The sequence below is a fragment of the Chiloscyllium punctatum genome, chromosome 1 (assembly GCF_047496795.1).
Source record: "Chiloscyllium punctatum isolate Juve2018m chromosome 1, sChiPun1.3, whole genome shotgun sequence".
Lineage (NCBI taxonomy): Eukaryota > Metazoa > Chordata > Chondrichthyes > Orectolobiformes > Hemiscylliidae > Chiloscyllium > Chiloscyllium punctatum.
In genome coordinates, this window is record NC_092739.1 from 68,513,954 (window position 1) to 68,531,295 (window position 17,342).

General features: G+C 39.7%; 1 protein-coding gene across 3 annotated transcripts in view; it reads left to right on the forward strand.

Annotated features, from left to right (window-relative positions):
* LOC140476030 (putative methyltransferase NSUN7) overlaps nucleotides 1–17,342 on the forward strand; it is a 173,555-nt gene that overhangs the window by 79,961 nt on the left and 76,252 nt on the right. Inside the window, exons 5-9 of one of the 3 annotated variants that reach the window (XM_072567962.1) lie at nucleotides 2,160–2,312; nucleotides 4,151–4,334; nucleotides 4,496–4,706; nucleotides 8,361–8,504; nucleotides 9,778–9,879. In XM_072567962.1, the coding sequence (XP_072424063.1) occupies nucleotides 2,160–2,312; nucleotides 4,151–4,334; nucleotides 4,496–4,706; nucleotides 8,361–8,504; nucleotides 9,778–9,879 (794 nt within the window). The remainder of the gene's footprint in view (nucleotides 1–2,159; nucleotides 2,313–4,150; nucleotides 4,335–4,495; nucleotides 4,707–8,360; nucleotides 8,505–9,777; nucleotides 9,880–17,342) is intronic. The other 2 variants (XM_072567970.1, XM_072567979.1) reach the window with 2 other exon arrangements.

Here is a 17,342-nt window from a genome sequence, read left to right on the forward strand (position 1 = left end):
TTTGTGGCTAGTTGATGTTCATATATCCTGGTGCTAGTTTTTTGCCTGTTTGTTGAATTTAGTGTTTATTACAGTCTTTGTGTGGTATTTTGCAAATGACATTTGTTTTGCTGGTTGTATAGGGTCCTTTTGGTTCATTAGCCGCTGTCTTAGTGTGTTGGTAGGTTTGTGGGCTACCATGATTTCAAGTGGTCTGAGTAGTCTGGAAGTCATTTCAGAGACATCTTTGTAGGGTAAAGTGGTTTTCTGGGCACGTTTTGTCTGCTTGTTTGGGTTTGTTGTTGAGAAATCGGCAGACTGGGTTTATTGGGTACCTGTTCTTCCTGACTATATTGTATAGGTAGTTTTCTTTGGCTGTTCATAGTTCCTGGATGCTGCAGTGTGTTGTGACTCATTGATATAATGTCCTGATACAGCTCCATTTGTGGGTGTTGGGATGATTGTTTCTGTAGTTAATCAGCAAAACAAATGTCATTTACAAATTACCATGCAAAGACTGTAACAAATACTGCATTGGAGAAACAGGCAGAAAACTAGCCACCAGGATACATGAACACCAACTAGCCACCCAAAAGATATGACCCACTATCACTAGTATCATACAGACGAGGAAGGACACCATTTGACTGGGACAACACATCCATTGTAGGACAAGCTAAACAGAGGCACTCACGGGAATTTCTAAAGGCCAGGCATTCTAACCAGAACTCGATCAATAAACACATTGATTTGGACCTCATTTACCATCCTCTGAGAAAAAGAATCAGGAATGATATCACCCACCTTAAGAGACCAAGGCACACATAATAGAAAGTGAGACATAATACCAGTGCTTCATCAGAGGCTCACTGATGATGTTACCTGGTATGCTGACGAAACGTCTGAAAACAAACCTTCCAGCTCAGCGAGCAAACTTACAACCTGATCTTGGTAATATTCTGGTGAATTTATGATGCATTCTGTCCAAGACTAGGGTGTGGTCTAGTACACCGAACTATACTCTGTACTCTAGGCATGACCTAACCAGAACTGCTTATAGCTGTACCAGCATTTTTTCCTTTTTATATTATTGCCTTCTAGTGAGCTATGTGAGCTTTCCATAATCCCTTGAGGATAACATATCAGAAACCAGGTTTATAGTTCAAACAAAAATTAACAATTTTTTATTAATTCTGTTACTTCAGAGCAAAACTGAACAAGGTAATGCAGTTAATGTCTACAACTTAAACCTCATCTTCCTTGAACATAGCCTCCACTCTCTCATAAACAGACACACACAGTCAGGGGATAAACTAAAAGAAAAATAGAAGTTGGCCAGTTCACTTAAGCAGTTTTAACGATGTATAGTATTACATGCACATCAGATTGTATTTTGTTTGCTTTCTGAAGATACTTTGCAATGCAAACAGTTTCTGGTAGGTTCCAAGGAATATTCACTTATTTTTTACAACTGGGATTCTATTCTTGAACTGTCAATAAATTGATAATGGGACGATAACTAGAGAGTAACCAAAACTAATCCTAGCAGCTTTCACAGCCAGAGCCATTTTTGTCTAAAAACACAGCTCAAATCAATTCAAACTTTAGTTTCTCTTCATATGTTTTCCAACATTCTCTTTCTTAAACTAGTCAGCGTTAGTAATCCCTATGATGACCTCTGTTAACATTCAGACTTTTGTCAGCCTTTGAGTATAATGCATCTCCGGACTCAAAATGTCTAGAGTTTACTAAACAATAATCAACCTGCAACTAATTTCCCATGACAGGTCCCATAAATAAACTTAAATTTATTTTGGTCTTTCCTGCTTTTGAAACAAGCTGCTGCTCACAGTCCAAAGGTCACCTTCAATTCACACCTCACTGTTCTTACCAAAAATGGGGGAAAAAATACACCAAGGGTATGTGAAGGTTGGAAGTGCTGAAAGGACTGGAGTTATAAAACTACATAATGTTGAAAGTCATACTGAAAGAAATTGCAGTAGTAGGCTGGGGTGAAAATATGGAAGGATTTGAAGACATGCATTTTAAATTTAGTATCGAGTATGGGTGTTTGGAGGAGCTGCATTCTGAGTAAATATGTGGTAACTCTTTTGAGAGAAACCATATGTTTTCATTGTGATTATTTAAAAACTAACATGATATATCCCATTTTTATATAGCTTTAAAACAAAACTTGCAGCTGCACTTGCTCGATGCCGGATTAAAAATGATGCAATCTCCATCGATTTAATTCTTCCAGAATCTGTTAGAAATCAGGAACGTCGAGCTTCTTTTTTGCCACTCTATGCCTGGATAAATGTATTAAAGACAAGGTAATCAGTTTAAAAAAAAAATCTCCATTTCACACTTAACATTACACAACATAGTTATATGTTTTACTGGTGGGAAATTAGTGTGATTCAAATTTGCTAGCAGTACCACTTCATCAAATGATACATGATAGTATCATAAGTGTGGTTAGTTAATAGCGTATTACTTTAGCAGCCGAAGTCTTAAACTTTACCTGACAGACAAAATTTTCATAGTTACTGTGAATTAGCAAACTCACAAAACATTTATAATCATATTTGTACTTTTCTTGCAATAATATTATAAATAATTTAAATTAAATTTTCATCAAAGAATTTAAAAGAATTACAATATTTCAATCTGTAAAGCTGTTCATGGGGATTTATCGTTATAAATAGAATTTTTTTGGTGAATCTGGCTTTCTGAAGTATGAAAGTCTAACTGGAAACTGTTTTCTCCCCAGTTGAAACAACTGCTTTGACTAGTAATAGTCTCTATCATTTATTATAATATTTCCTTAAAATATGCCTGTTATAATTTCAGTAATTATAATTGAAGAAAACAGCTTCCTAAGTATCAGTGTGGTTCCATTCCTTATTTACGATTCAAATTTTGTAGCAAAACTTAACTGCTGTTCTTCTAGTCTAAATTTGTGTGATGGCATGCCAATTGGAGTTAGACTGTGTAGAAACTCTGGAAGGTGTGGACTGTTAATATCATCATCATCATCACCTTTATCTATAGAGTCAATACTGATGTCATTCTCCTAAGAGCTTTTCTAAACGTCGGGTTATTCAAATCTAATGGGTTTTTTTTGAGAAAGAAAAGCTTTCATATAAGTTGTATCAAGTAATTCTCCATGCCATTTTGCCACACTTACCCAATTCCATTATATCAACTACTGTACTCATTCTTCTCCCTTATGTCATTTCCATCTTATTGCATTTCAAGCTTCTGATGCTATTTTGTGCCTTCCATTCCCATTCTTCTCTTGCCACCTCTCTAATGGCATTCCAGCTCTCGCAGACCTAGGTTTGATTTCAGTCTTGGGTAACTACATTCTCTCTATGGCTGCCTGGGCTTCCTTTGTGTGCACCAGTTCCCTCCCATAGTCCAAAGGTTTGCAGGTCAGGTGGATTGGCCATGGTATATTGCCTAGGAGAAAGTGAGGACTGCAGATGCTGGAGATCAGAGTCGAAAAGCGTGGTGCTGGAAAAACCCAGCACACCGGGCAGCATCTGTTGAGCAGGAGAATCAACATTTTGGGTGTCAGCCCTTCTTCAGGAATTCCTGTTGCCTGACCTGCTGTGCTTATCCAGTGCCACACTTTTCAACCAAGTTATATTTCCCTGTGGTGTCCAGCGTATTGTAGGTTCGGTGGGTTAGCTATGGTAAATGTGGGGTTATGGTCATAGTGTTAGGAGTGTGGGATGCTCTTCAGAGGGGCTTGGGCTGAATAGCGTCTGTCTGCACTACAGGGATTCTATGATTCTCGCCTGCTGTGAAGCTGTCATTGAGCTCTCCTTTCCTTTTGGTTATTTATTTTTCCCCCAAACTTTTTATACCATGTTGACACATGCGAAGCTACAATGTGCCTCTGTGAGTATCCGTAGCACCCATCAAATAAACCCACCAACAGACACACCTTTTATACTGACCAAATGAAACAGCCTACACAGACAAGAATGGATTATTATTATTGGACCAATACTGATAGTGTTCCAGACTATTTTGACTAGAGGATACCAATAGTATGTAAATGGAGAATCAGTGAAATGGTTTCTCATATTGACATTGCTACTGCACCTGAAACTGTTGACTGGTTAAAACTGCTGATTGTCGTTACATTGTGATTGGACAGCTTTGAAGAAGTAACCAATTTACTGGAGAGAGAGGGCTTTACAAAGGTGAAATGTCCTCAGCAACTCGAGGGTCTGACTTTCTGTGAGGATCGACACTGCCAAGATGTGTTACTTTTTCCAACCCATCTAACTGCTAAGCTTTATGAAATGGAACTTGTCACCAGTTACAAGATGGTAATTCAGGTAAATAGAAGAATTCACAGGACCTCAAAATAGAAAGTAATATACAATTCCATATTTCTCTCAAAGAATTTCTGAACCATATTTTAAATTAAGGAAATTGTGTCTTGTTTTTTAACAGAAGAAAGTGATAGTAATTTCTAGTATCCTCCTCCTTCCTCCAGGATAAAGGTCGAAGCCTTGCACCACACTCAGTGAAGGTCTTAATGAACATGGATGACGATATCGTTGTTACTAATGCAGGTTCACGGTTGACTGTTGCTCATATGTCCACTCTAATTAGCCAGAGTACATCCAAAGTCTTTGTTTGCGGGGTGAAAACAGAATTGCAACAACTTGAACTGAAGAGCCTATTTGAAAAAATGGGCTGTAAAAGTGCGTGATTAAATGCTTAACTATTCAATATCTGTACTTTAGCTCACAGCTTAGAGATTATTAGATGAGTATCAAAAAATTCTTTGTAAAATGCTACAGCATATTTTTTATGATCTTTGAAAAGGCCAATAAAATGTTAAACATTTTCATATGAATGAACAGAAAAAGTAAATTCAATTATTTTTATCTGGGTCTCTTCAACTTTGCAACGTTTACAGCGCCTTAACGTTAAGTACTGTATAGGCTTCAATTAAAAACAATATTCTTCTTTGTGAATTAACAAAGCTGACTGTGTACATCTGACTTTTATATTGCTCAGTAAGAATAATGGAGTGGTTATGGTGGGGTATTTTAACTTTTCAAACATAGACCGGAACTAGCATTAAGGGTTGAGATGGAGAGGAAATTAAGTGTGTACAAAAAAAAAATTTCTTATTCAGTATGTGGACGTACCTGCTAGAGAAGGTGCAAAATGTGATCTACTCTTGGGAAATAAGGAGGGCAGGTGATTGAGGTGTCAGTGGGGGAACATGTTCAGGCAAGTGACCATAATCATATTAGTTTTAAAATAGTGATGGAAAAGGATAGACCTGATCTAAAAGTTGAAGTTCTAAACTGGAGGAAGGCTAATTTTGACAGTATTAAGCAAGAACTTTCAAAAGCTGCTTGGGGTAGATGTTCACAGTTCGAGGGATGGCTGGAAAATGGGAAACCTTCAAAATGAGATAATGAGAGTCCAGAGACTATATATTCCAGTTAGGGCGAAAGGAAAGGCTGTTAGGTGTAGGGAAAGTAGATGACTATAGAAATTTGAGATTTTGGTTAAGAAAAGGAAGGAAGCATGTGTCAGGTATAGACAGGATCGATTGAGAGAATCCTTAGAGTATAAAGGCAGTGGGAGTATACTTAAGAGGGAAATCGGGAGGGCGAAAAGGGAACATGAGATGGCTTTGGCAAATAGGTTTAAGGAGAATCCAAAGGGATTTTATAAATATGTTAAGGACAAAAGAATAACTAGGCAGAGAATAGGGCCCTTCAAAGATCAGCAAGGCAGCCTGTGTGTGGAACCGCAGGAGATGGGAGAGATACTAAACAAGTATTTTGCATCAGTGTTGGATGTCTTGAAACACATAAAATCCCCAGGACAAGACTAGGGTGTATCTTAGAGCTCTGTGGGAAGCTAGGGAATTGATTGCTGGGCCCCTTGCTGAGATATTTGTGTCATTGATCGTCACAGGTGAGGTGCTGGAAGACTGGAAGTTGGCTAATGTGGTACCACTATTTATGAAAGATGTTAAGCACAAGCCAGGGAACCATAGACCACTGAACCTGACATCGGTGATGGGCATGTTGTTGGAGGGAATCCTGAGGGGCAGGAATTACAAGTATTTGGAAAGGCAGGGACTGATTAGGGAGAGTCAGCATTGCTTTGTGCATGGGAAATCATGTCTCACGAACTTGATTGAGTTTTTTGAAGAAGTAACAGAGATGATTGATGAGGGCAGAGCAATAGATATGATCTAAATGGACTTCAGTAAGGCGTTTGACAAGGTTCCCCATGGAAGGCTGGTTAGCAAGGTCAGATCTCATGGAATACAGGGAGAAGTTGCCATTTGGCTACAGAATTGGCTCGAAGGTAGAAGACAGGGTGGTGGTAGAGGATTGCTTATCAGACTGGAGACCTGTGACCAGTGGTGTGCCACAAGGATTGGTGCTGTTTCCACTGCTTTTCATCATTTATATAAATGATTTGGATGTGAACTTTGGAGGTATAGATAGTCAGTTTGCAGATGACACCAAAATTGGAGTGTAATAGACAGCGAAGAAGGTTACCTCAGATTACAATGGGATCTTGATCTTATGGGCTGAGGAGTTTCAGATGGAGTTCAATTAGAGAAATGCAAGGTGCTGCATTTTGGAAAAACAAATCAGAGCAGGACTTATGCACTTAATGGTAAGGTCCTGGGGAGTGTTGCTGAACAAAGAGACCTTGGTCTGCAGGTTCATAGTTCCTTGAAAGTAGAATTGCAGGTAGATAGGATAGCGAAGATGATGTTTGGTATGCTTTTCTTTATTGGTCAGAGTATTGAGTACAGGAGTTGGGAGGTCATGTTGCGGCTGTACAGGACATTGGTTAGGCCTATTGGAAGATTGCCTGCAATTCTGGTCTCCCTCCTATTGGAAGGGTGTTATGAAACTAAGGGTTCAGAAAAGATTTACAGGGATGTTGCCAGAGTTGGAGGATTTGAGCTATAGGGAGAGAATGAACAGGTTGGGGCAGTTTTCCCTGAAGTGTCCAAGGCTGAGGTTTATAAAATCATGAGGGACATGGATAGGATAAATAGACAAGGTATTTTCCCTGGGGTGTAAGAATCTTGAACTAGAGGGTATAGGTTTAGGGTGAGGGGGGGAATAATAGTAAAGGGACCAAAGGGGTAACTTTTCACGCAGAGGGTGATGCGCGTATGGAATGAACTGCCAAAGGAAGTGGTGGAGGCTGGTACAATTGCAACACGTAAAAGGCATCTGATTGGGAAGGGTTTAAAGGTATATGGGCCAAGTGCTGGCAAATGGGAGTAGATTAGGTTAGGATATCTGGTTGGCATGGACATGTTGGACTGAAAAGTCTGTTTCCGCTGTACATCTCTATGATTCCATGACACTATATGTTGAGAAACAAAAGAAACCTATCAGGAACAGAAGGAGAAAAAAACATAATTTCTGTCGATGTGAAAAATGCCATTATGGGAAGCATAACTTTAATCTTTGTTTTTAGTGATGCTTAACTGAGGCTAGATTTTTCTTCTAATACACAAAAAGTTCATAACAAATGCATATAAATCTGCATCGTAATCAAAATAGTAAAATCCAGCTCTGTAAAATGACATGAAAATCTCTACTGGCGCCAAAGATTTTAAATGAAATAACTGGGGCATGCCAATTCAGTTCATATTAGACATTGAAGCCACTATACAAATCTCACTCATTAGGAAATCCTACCCAGAGACCTTGACTTGGCTAGTGTAAGCTTGGGAAACATGTCGCAATTTTTTAAATTGGGTCACCACAATGCTGTGTTGAAATGAATTTGAAAAGGCATAATTCTGCAAATGGTTGTGGTACTGACAGATTTCAGGCTGACTGGAATTAATTTTTTAAAAATTCATTCAGGGGATGTGGGCGTCGCTGGCTAGGCCAACATTTATTGACTGTCCATCGTTGCTCAGAGAACATTATTGCGGGCCCAGATTTCATATGTGGACCTTTCTTAAATAACATTTAATGAACTGGATGAGCTTTTCCTGACCATAATCAACAGTTTAATGGTTATCATTAGACTCTTAATTCCACTTTTAATTATTGCCTTAGTGGGTTTTGAACCCAGAACCCAGAACAGAGTCCAGAACATTTCCTGAGTATCTGGGTTAATATAGCGATAGCACCACTAAATCAGTGCCTGAATTGACTAGGGAATAGAAAAAGTTCCATTTCCCAGCATTAACAACTTTTAGTATTTAATTTTGAAAATGTAAACTAATTATCCCAGTATCAAAAATAAGAAATAAAAAGACGTTGCTTGTTAGAGAGAGAGTGTACAATTATCCAGTTAAGTAAAAGTAACCTTGGCAATATGTTTGTTTAATTGTTTTGCAGACATAAAACTGATACCTCAGAAATTCACTGATATTGAGCCTATAGATCCACGTTTACAGAAGGTTAAAGTTATTCTGCTTGTGCCTCAGTGCTCAGCGTCAGGCGTCAGCAATCCAGTGGAATTTATCTTAAATGAACGTGGAGGTAAATTTAAAGGGTAACTTTTTTCAAAATGGCTATCAGTGGGAAAGTATCATGCACTGGAAAAACAACATTCCCTTCAAATAGTTGGCGGAAAGCAGATAAGTCATCATGGCACGAAGACTAGGCAGCAAGAAGGGAAACTATATTATGTCCCTTCAGTCATTCAAGTGTGCCAGCTTACTTCTGAGGATGTTATAGGGTGAGTGTGATTCTCAGGAAATTCCCGGCCAATGAATTTTAGCAGAAAAACAGACTGCTATTCCCACATTTAACTAGTGTTCAAAACAAGTTCTGTATTATTTTAAAAATGCTAGAAATAAGAACATCAGGCAACTTCTGTGGAGTGCGAAATAGGCTGAATTTCCACACAGCATGTCATCACGGAGCCTAATGACGCAATCCTCCAAACACAGCCTCTGCTGTGTAATTACAGAATTCCCTTTTCCAGAATTACTTTGGTTGTCCTGGACAGAGACTGATTTGAGTAGTTTAATGTAAATTCTGTAAGAGTAGAAAAGTTATTGTACTGAAGATTTAGCATTTTTTCTTGATAGTGGTTCCTAATTACAATTAATTTGACAGTGCTTAATTGCTCTGTAACAACTTTTTATAGCCTATGGCAATAATTTCTCCACTTCTCTCAGCTGTCCATCTCTGAGCAGTCCCTAAAAGTACTAATTTAGATATTATATTCAAAACATAACCTTGATCTATAATGAGCAACAAATCTAAGCAAAGCCACAAGTTTATCAAGAGTGCTGGGATTTTACTGAGAATTCGTAAATGGCTGGATAAAGTATTCATTTGGAATGAGACTGTGTGATTGCTTTGTCTATTTGTTCTAGAGAGGTAGTACAAAATTCCACACGGACATTCCTGTGCTATGCTGACAGTGTTACCCTGTTGGAAGTGCTGTCTTCCATCTGAGACATTAAGCGGAGGTCTCAGCTGCCTGCTTGGGGCACTGTTTTGAAGAGAAGTTATCTCCTATGTCCTGACCAACATCTATCCTTCAATTGACACAAAAAAAATTATCTGGCATTACCATGTTGCTTTTTCTGGGAGTTTGCTGTATTTTCTGCATTGCAACGGTGACTACACTTCACAAACAATTGTACTTAATTGGCTGTGAAGTGCTATGAGACATTTGATATTTGTGAGAGGCACAATGAGTCTTTCTTGTTAAAAGGTCAGGCAATCAGGACGAACTTTCTGTTCACTTAACGATACATAATTTCACATTAGGTTTTACAGTACGTTCTTTCTTTCCTAGACACAACTCTGCTGCAGGAACTTTCTCAGGGAAAAGTGTCAGAAGAGAAACTCAAGCAACTGGCCCAGAAACAAGCAGAGGAACTAATGCATGCAATTAAATGTAAGTTTAAAAGAATAAGGAATGTGAAATCAGAAAAACTTGTAGGAACATGAATAGTGTTGAAATCTCCATAGAGATTAATAAATTTTGAATTCCTAATGACCAAATCAAATGATGACAAAACAAGAATTCACATTTTCTGACTTCTGCTGTAACAAACAAACTAAAAACCAATATCAACTAAGTATTACTTAGTAGGTAACTATTATACCCCAGAGGAACCTCGATTATCTGAAGGACACGGGTTGGCAGTATTTCCTTTGGTCAATTGAATTGCCGATAATTGAATACTGGGCAACATAGTTTCGCTGAGCATTGGGACCTTGCAATCTTGCCGGATAATCCAATATTCAGATAATCAAATGCTGGATAATCGAGGTCCCTCTGTACAGATGGAAGATCCTTTATCCAAACACCCAAAAACCGAAAAGCTCCGAAATCCGAAAGTTTTTTGTGAAGTTCTTTCTCATTTACAAGGTTTTTTGGCGCGCAGTTAACCTAAGCTCACACCCACTCGATTCGTGTCACTGAGATGCGACATGGAAGTGGGTGCGTGGCCAAGCATGTTCTTACTTAGAAGTCTGTTCCTCCGGTAAGATTTTTAAAAATTTCGCCATTAAACTGTCACTATTCTAAAAACCAAAATATTCTGAATTCCGATAAACAGCTGGTTCCGAGCATTTTGGATAAAGGATCTTCTACTTGTACTAAACTATAGAAATGATACCTCCCTTAACATTTTAATGTGACTGAATGTACATTCATACACAAATGCGGGACAATTGCACTCTCCTCAGACTTGGAGTCTTTATAGAAGCCAGTCCAAAATGAATAAAAGTTTCACCTCTACCTGTTTTGCTGGTTTGAAATGCCCAATGTCTATTCAAGACCAATGACACAGTCTCCTAAGAAACCTGGATGAATGGCTATCTGCAGTTACACCTCTTAGCCATACTAAGGCGCATATTCCAGTGTTCTCAAATCCTGTCTTTTCCAGCAGACCATGAACTGACACCAGTATTCTGCCTGGTGGCTAAATGATGTTCATAGCATTTGTTGATTTCCTGTCTCACTTTGTGATTCTCTTATCATTCACTGTCCAGGGTCATTGAATTAGTAAGTCTGACAGCTGTAAGGCCAGATATAATTTCCTTTGTCTCCAGATTTTAATATTTGTCACCTTGTTTTCAGGAGGAGCCTTTGTCTCTGTGACAGACTGATTACGTGAGTTTATCACTGGGCAAAACTAGTGAGTGGTCACAAAAGTGCTGAAGAAACTCAGCAGGTCTGGCAGTGTCTGTGGGGAGAGGGGCAGAATTAATATTTTGAGTTCAGTATGACCCTTCTTTCAAAGAATGCTGTCAAGCCTGCTGAGTTTCTTGAGCCCTTTTTTTTATTTCAGACTTCCATTATACGCAGTTTTTTGCTTTTATTATAATAGGTGATTATACTCCATCTCCAACTCCTTCTTCATTTTACTTGTATATAAAAGGGACAATTAAAAATATTACAGTCTTATAGCCTCTTGTGGTCAGAGTAACTTGGAGATATTTTTGCTTTGCCTTGCACATCAAACTACTATACCACGTGTGAGTCAAGCCTTTTATATTAAAACAGAAGAGTATAGGTATATTGCTACGCCCCTTCCATCTCTGCCATCATATTTGTACATTGAAAATACTTGATTTATTTCAATAAGATGCTTAACACCAGTAGATCTACTAGTATATTTCAACTGATGTGTATTTTGTGGTGCTCACCATGATCACATAGTTGTATGCTCTAGGAGTTTGCCTCCCTCAACAGAATTAATTTTACTGAGACAGTCTTCTATGTCACTAGAGGAGGGTGGGATGCTCTTCGGAAAGTTGATGCAGACTGAATGGGCCAAGTTGCCTTTATAGCACTGTAGGGATTCTATGATTAAAATCCATTTTTAAAATATTGATGATATATTTTTGTTGGTTTGAGATGTGAGCTTCATTGAAGATATTTCTTTATAAATAGTTGGTTAGTAGTACAGAGCTTGAATATGGTTGGAAAAAACACCTTTGAAATTTGTATTTTGTGAATGCCCTGATGACAAAAATATTTTTTTCAGCAATACTTGAATTATTTTACATTCCTCCATGTTTTATAATATAAATTTTGTAATGTTTACCAACAACGTGTTTTTCGAAGTCCATGTGACATTCATTTACATATTATTCACATCTTACCCTGCTTCCGAAACCAAAAGTGACATATTTGCTTTTCCACGTAAGAACTTCTACTTGTTAACTCACTGGGTTGGATAACTGGTTTGTAATGCAGAATGACACCAAAAGCATGGGATCAATTTCTGTACAGGCTGAGGCCATCATGAAGGACTCTTCTCAACCTTTCCCTTTACCTGAGGCGCAGTGACCTTCAGTAAACCAGCACCAGTTGTCTTTCTCTCCTGAGAGAGCAACCGTACAGTCCAGTAGGCACAGTGTCAGATGGTGAGGTTACCTTATTTATTTGCTTATACCTTCCTAATCCTTTCTCTGATTCTTTTCATGATTATTTGTTTAACTTTTCCATGCCGCATAACAGTATTGGAATTGTAGTTTCATGCCTTTTTCTTTGCTGTCGTATTGTACCCAATGAGATTTTACCCCCTGCTGACTTTCTGATAATCTCCCTGAAGTCCCTGAATGAGCAACAGGGATTTTCTGATAATTGCCATGGCTGCATGACTGCAACATAGCACTTTTTTTTGTGAGGGCTAAAATGTTGTTGGGTCAGAATGTGTGCTTGTACAGTTCATGGAGCATTTTAATAGGATGGGAGATGCAACCTGAATTGTGCAGACCGGTTAAAAATTGAGCAGTCAGGCCTATATTCATTGGCATTTAGAAGAATGAGAGGTGATCTCACAGAACCTTTTGAGGAGATTTGACAAGGTGGATACTGGAAAGATTTTTCCATTGCTGGGGGTATTTAGAGTTTAAAAATAAAGGATCTGCTATTAAAGATGGAGACCTGAAGACTTTTTTTCTTGGAGGGTGATTAGATTTTGGAATGTCTTCTCTATAGCAGTGGAGGCTGGATTGCTGTCTATTCAACTTTGAATATATATACATTTTTGATCAACAAGGAAGTCATGGGTTATTGGCGGCAGGCAGGGAAGTGACATTTAAGCTACAAACAGATCAGCCATGAGCTTATTGAATGGTGAACATGCTTGAGGGGCTGAATTACCTAGTCATAGAGTCGTAGAGATTTTCAGCATGGAAACAAACCCTTCAGTTAAACACATCCATGCTGACCAGATATCTGGACCTAATCTAGTACCATTTGCCAGCACTTGGCTCATAACCCTCTAAACCATTCCTATCCATATATCTATCCAAATACCTTTTAAATCTTGTAATTGTACCAGCCTCCTGGTCCCTTCCTCTGGCAGCTCATTCCATACACGCATCACCCTCTGCATGAAGAAGTTGCCCTTAGGTCCCTTCTAAATCTTTCCCCTCTTGCCCTAAACCTATGCCCTCTAGTTCTGGACTCCCCCACCCCAAGGAAAAGACCATGTATATTACCTTATCCATGCCCTTCATGATTTTATAAACCTCTATAAGGTCATCCCTCCGCCTATGATGCCCCAGGGAAAACAGCCCCAAACTATTCAGCTTCTCCCTGTAGCTCAAGTCCTTCAATCCTGGCAGCATCCTTGTAAATCTTTTCTGAGTCCTTCCAAGTTTCACAACATCATTCCGATAGGAGGAAGACCAGAATTGCACACAATATTCTAAATGTGACCTAAGCAAAGTCCTGTCCAGCCGTAACATGACCTCCCAACTCCTATACTCAATGCACTTCCCAATAAAGGAAAGTTTACCATTGCCGCCTACACTACCCTATCTACCTGCGAATCCGCTTTCAAGAAGCTACAAACTTGCACTCATGTCTCTTTGTCCAGCACCACTCACCAGCACCTTACTATTAAGTGTATAATGCCCTGACTTACCTTTTTGAAGTGCATCATCTCATGTTTATCTAAATTGAACTCCATCTGCCACTCCTAAGCCAACTGGCCCATCTGATCAAGATCCTGTTGTACTCTGAGTTAACCTCCTTCACTGTCCACTACATCTCCAATTTTGGTGTCGTTTGCAAACTTACCAACTATACCTCCTATGTTCACATCCAACTCATTTATACAAAAAACCCAACACTGATCCTTGTGGCACAGCACTGACCACAGACCTCCAGTCTGAAAGGCAACCCTCCATGACCACCCTCTGTCTTCTATCTTCGAGCCAGTTCTGTATCCAAATGGCAAGTTTCCCTATAATCCATGTGATCAAATCTTACTAACCAGTCTACTATGAGGAACCTTGTAGAATGCCTGTTACAATAATTATAATCTTGGGCTGCTTCAACAACCTTTTTAGGATGTCACTCAGTAAAGGCAATTGTATCCAGGAAAAAGACTTTTAAGTACCACTAGATTTGGAATGGATAGAAAACTGCTTTTCTATCATTGTTGCTGCTGCAGGCAAGTTTCATTAGTATGAGAGTAGGTCAGCTCTGGAAATCCATCCTGATTCACAAATAAGACAAAGTAAAGTAATTAAAGAGCTTTTAGAGGGCCAGTTTGGGAATTTGGTTGAATTCAGATAAAGACCTGGTGCATAGACTGCAGCAACACTGTAGGGAGTTTGTATGGCCATTCCATCAACTTAGTAATGTCCCTAAAAGGAAACATTGCTGAGGAAAACTCAACACCATTAATCAAATAGAAACCATCGGTTGTGTACAGGTTGAGAGGTGAGTGTTCAGTAAATACTGGAGCAGTGCAGGGTGTAGTGATTGACTTGGCACCATGAGGCCATAACAGTTACTGCTTCAAAACAACCTTTTGAGTCCCAAAATACAAGGAAGGCAAAATTTTATAAGGGGAGCACAGTTCTCAGGTTTGTGCCTCGTAATGAGGGCATTGCTGAGGATATGGGGCATGCTCAGACAGTGCCCCATATCCTCAGCACGTGGGTACTGTCTGAGCATGATTAGCACAACAAAAAACAATGAGGGCAAGCTGGGCAACTGAAACTGTGCACTCAGTGCAGCATTTAGTGCTGGAAGTTGGAGCTACATTAAGCTGTGGAGAACAGGTTCTACAAGAGAATGTCACGCAAAGCATCTAAGGTCTGGATGGTACCTTCAAGTCTGGATGGATGGGATCTTGCATTTACTGGAGTAAAAGATTTAAATTTGAGTGCTGGTGCAAGGCATCATTGATTGCAATCTGGTTCTTACCAAAGGCAGCTAATAACCAACCAGGGAGGTTTATCAGTGGAAAAGGCTGTAACTACAACCTCTTCCTCTCTCTGAGTGAAATTGAGAATTGGAAACAATTCCAACATTGATTTCCAGAGTTGAGACACCAAATTAGGCCTTCAGTGACAGACTTACTATCAGTCATCTTGGCAGAGACAACTTTCAAGATTCTTAGGCAACAATTCATGAAGGATTTGGACGCTTTAGAGAAGGTGCAGAAAAAGTTTTACCAGGATGCTGCCTGAATTAGAGGATGTGAACAATAACGAGAGGCTAGAAAGTGGCAGAGGCTGAAGGGAGACTTGACAGATGTCTAAAATTATGAGATGCATGTACAGGATTTATGGTCAGAATATTTTACCTGGTATTGAAATATCTATAACTAGGAGGCATGCATTTAAGGTGAGAGGGGAAAGTTCAAAGGATATGTGAGGGGCAAGTTTTTACACAGTGGTAGGAATCTGGAAGGTGCTGCCAGGGATGATGATGGAGGCAGATATGATAGAGGTGTTTAAGAACCTTTTAGATAAACACATGAATATACAAGGTCAGAGGAACATTCCTGAAGAAGGGCTTATGCCTGAAGCGTCGATTCTACTGTTCCTTGGATGCTGCCTGACCTGCTGCGTTTTTCCAGCAACACATTTTCAGCTCTGATCTCCAGCATCTGCAGTCCTCACTTTCTCCCAGAGGAATATAGTGCAAGGGAGGGCGAAGGGATAAGTTTAATTTGGCGTCATCTTTGGCACAACATCTTGGGCCAAAGGGCCTGTTTCTGTGCTGCATAGTTTTATGTTCTAACACAACAATTTACTTTAGAAAAACTAGCTTATCACTACTGTCCAATCTTTTAACTAAATGACAGCACTGATTTTTCAAGCTGAGAAAGTCTAAGACAATTAACTAAAGACAAAGAACTGTGGATGCTGGAGATCTGAAAGAAAAATAGAAATTGCTGGAAAAACTCAGCAGGTCTGGCAGCATCTGTGCTGTGAACCTCACCCAGCAGTTCCTCCAAGATCAGTTGTGAATTTCATTGTTTGTTAATTTTCCCAGATGCACTCCGATGTCCAGCGATACACAAATGCAAACAGCAAAGGTGGTAACTATGCAGGCTCTCTCGCTCGCTCTCTCTCCTGCACTGTCCTCACCATGTCCTTCCTTTGTCTGCTCTCCACCCTTTTAAACTACTGATGTTTTGACTTTTTTCGTTCCAAAGTTTCTCTGGTCAGATGTGGGAGATTAAAAGAGAGTTTAAGGGTTACTGCGGAATATATCTGCCAGAAATGCTGTTGGGTGGGAATCTTATCAGATCGAGTGGATCGGTTGGAGAGACAGATAGATGCGATGAGGAATTTGCAACAGCAACAGTATGTGATGGATGGCAGCTATAGGAAGGGGGGAAAGTCTCAGATACAGTCACATAGATGGGTTAACTCCAGGAAGGGTAAGGGAGGTAGGTAGCTAGTGCAGGAGTCTTTTGTGGATATACCCATTTCAAACAGGTATGCTGTTTTGGAAAATGTAGGGGGTGATGGATTCTCAGGGGAACGTAGCACGAACAGCCAAGTTTCTGGTATTGAGACTGCATCTAATGCAACAAGGGGTATGTCAGCTTCCAAGAGATCAATTGTGTTAGGGGATTCTGTAGTCCGAGGTACAGACAGACGTTTCTGTGGCCAGCAGAGAAAAAGCAGAATGGTGTGTTGTTTCCCTGGTGCCAGGATCAAGGGTGTCTCAGAGAGGGTGCAGGATTTTCTCACGGGGGAGAGGGGCCAGCAGGAGGTCATTGTCCACATTGGAACCAATGATATAGGAAGGGAAAAGGTTGAGATTCTGAAGGGAGATTACAGAGAGTTAGGCAGAAATTTAAAAAGGAGGTCCTCAAGGGTAGTAATATCTGGATTACTCCCAGTGCTACGAGCTAGTGAGGGCAGGAATAGGAGGATAGAACAGATGAATGCATGGCTGAGGAGCTGGTGTATGGGAAAAGGATTCACATTTTTGGATCAGTGGAATCTCTTTTTGGGTAGTACAAGAAGGATGGATTGCTCCTAAATTGGAAGGGGACTAGTATACTGGCAGGGAGATTTGCTAGAACTAGGGAGGATTGTCGTTCTCCTAAAAGAAATAAGGGTACCCCTAACCTGAGCATT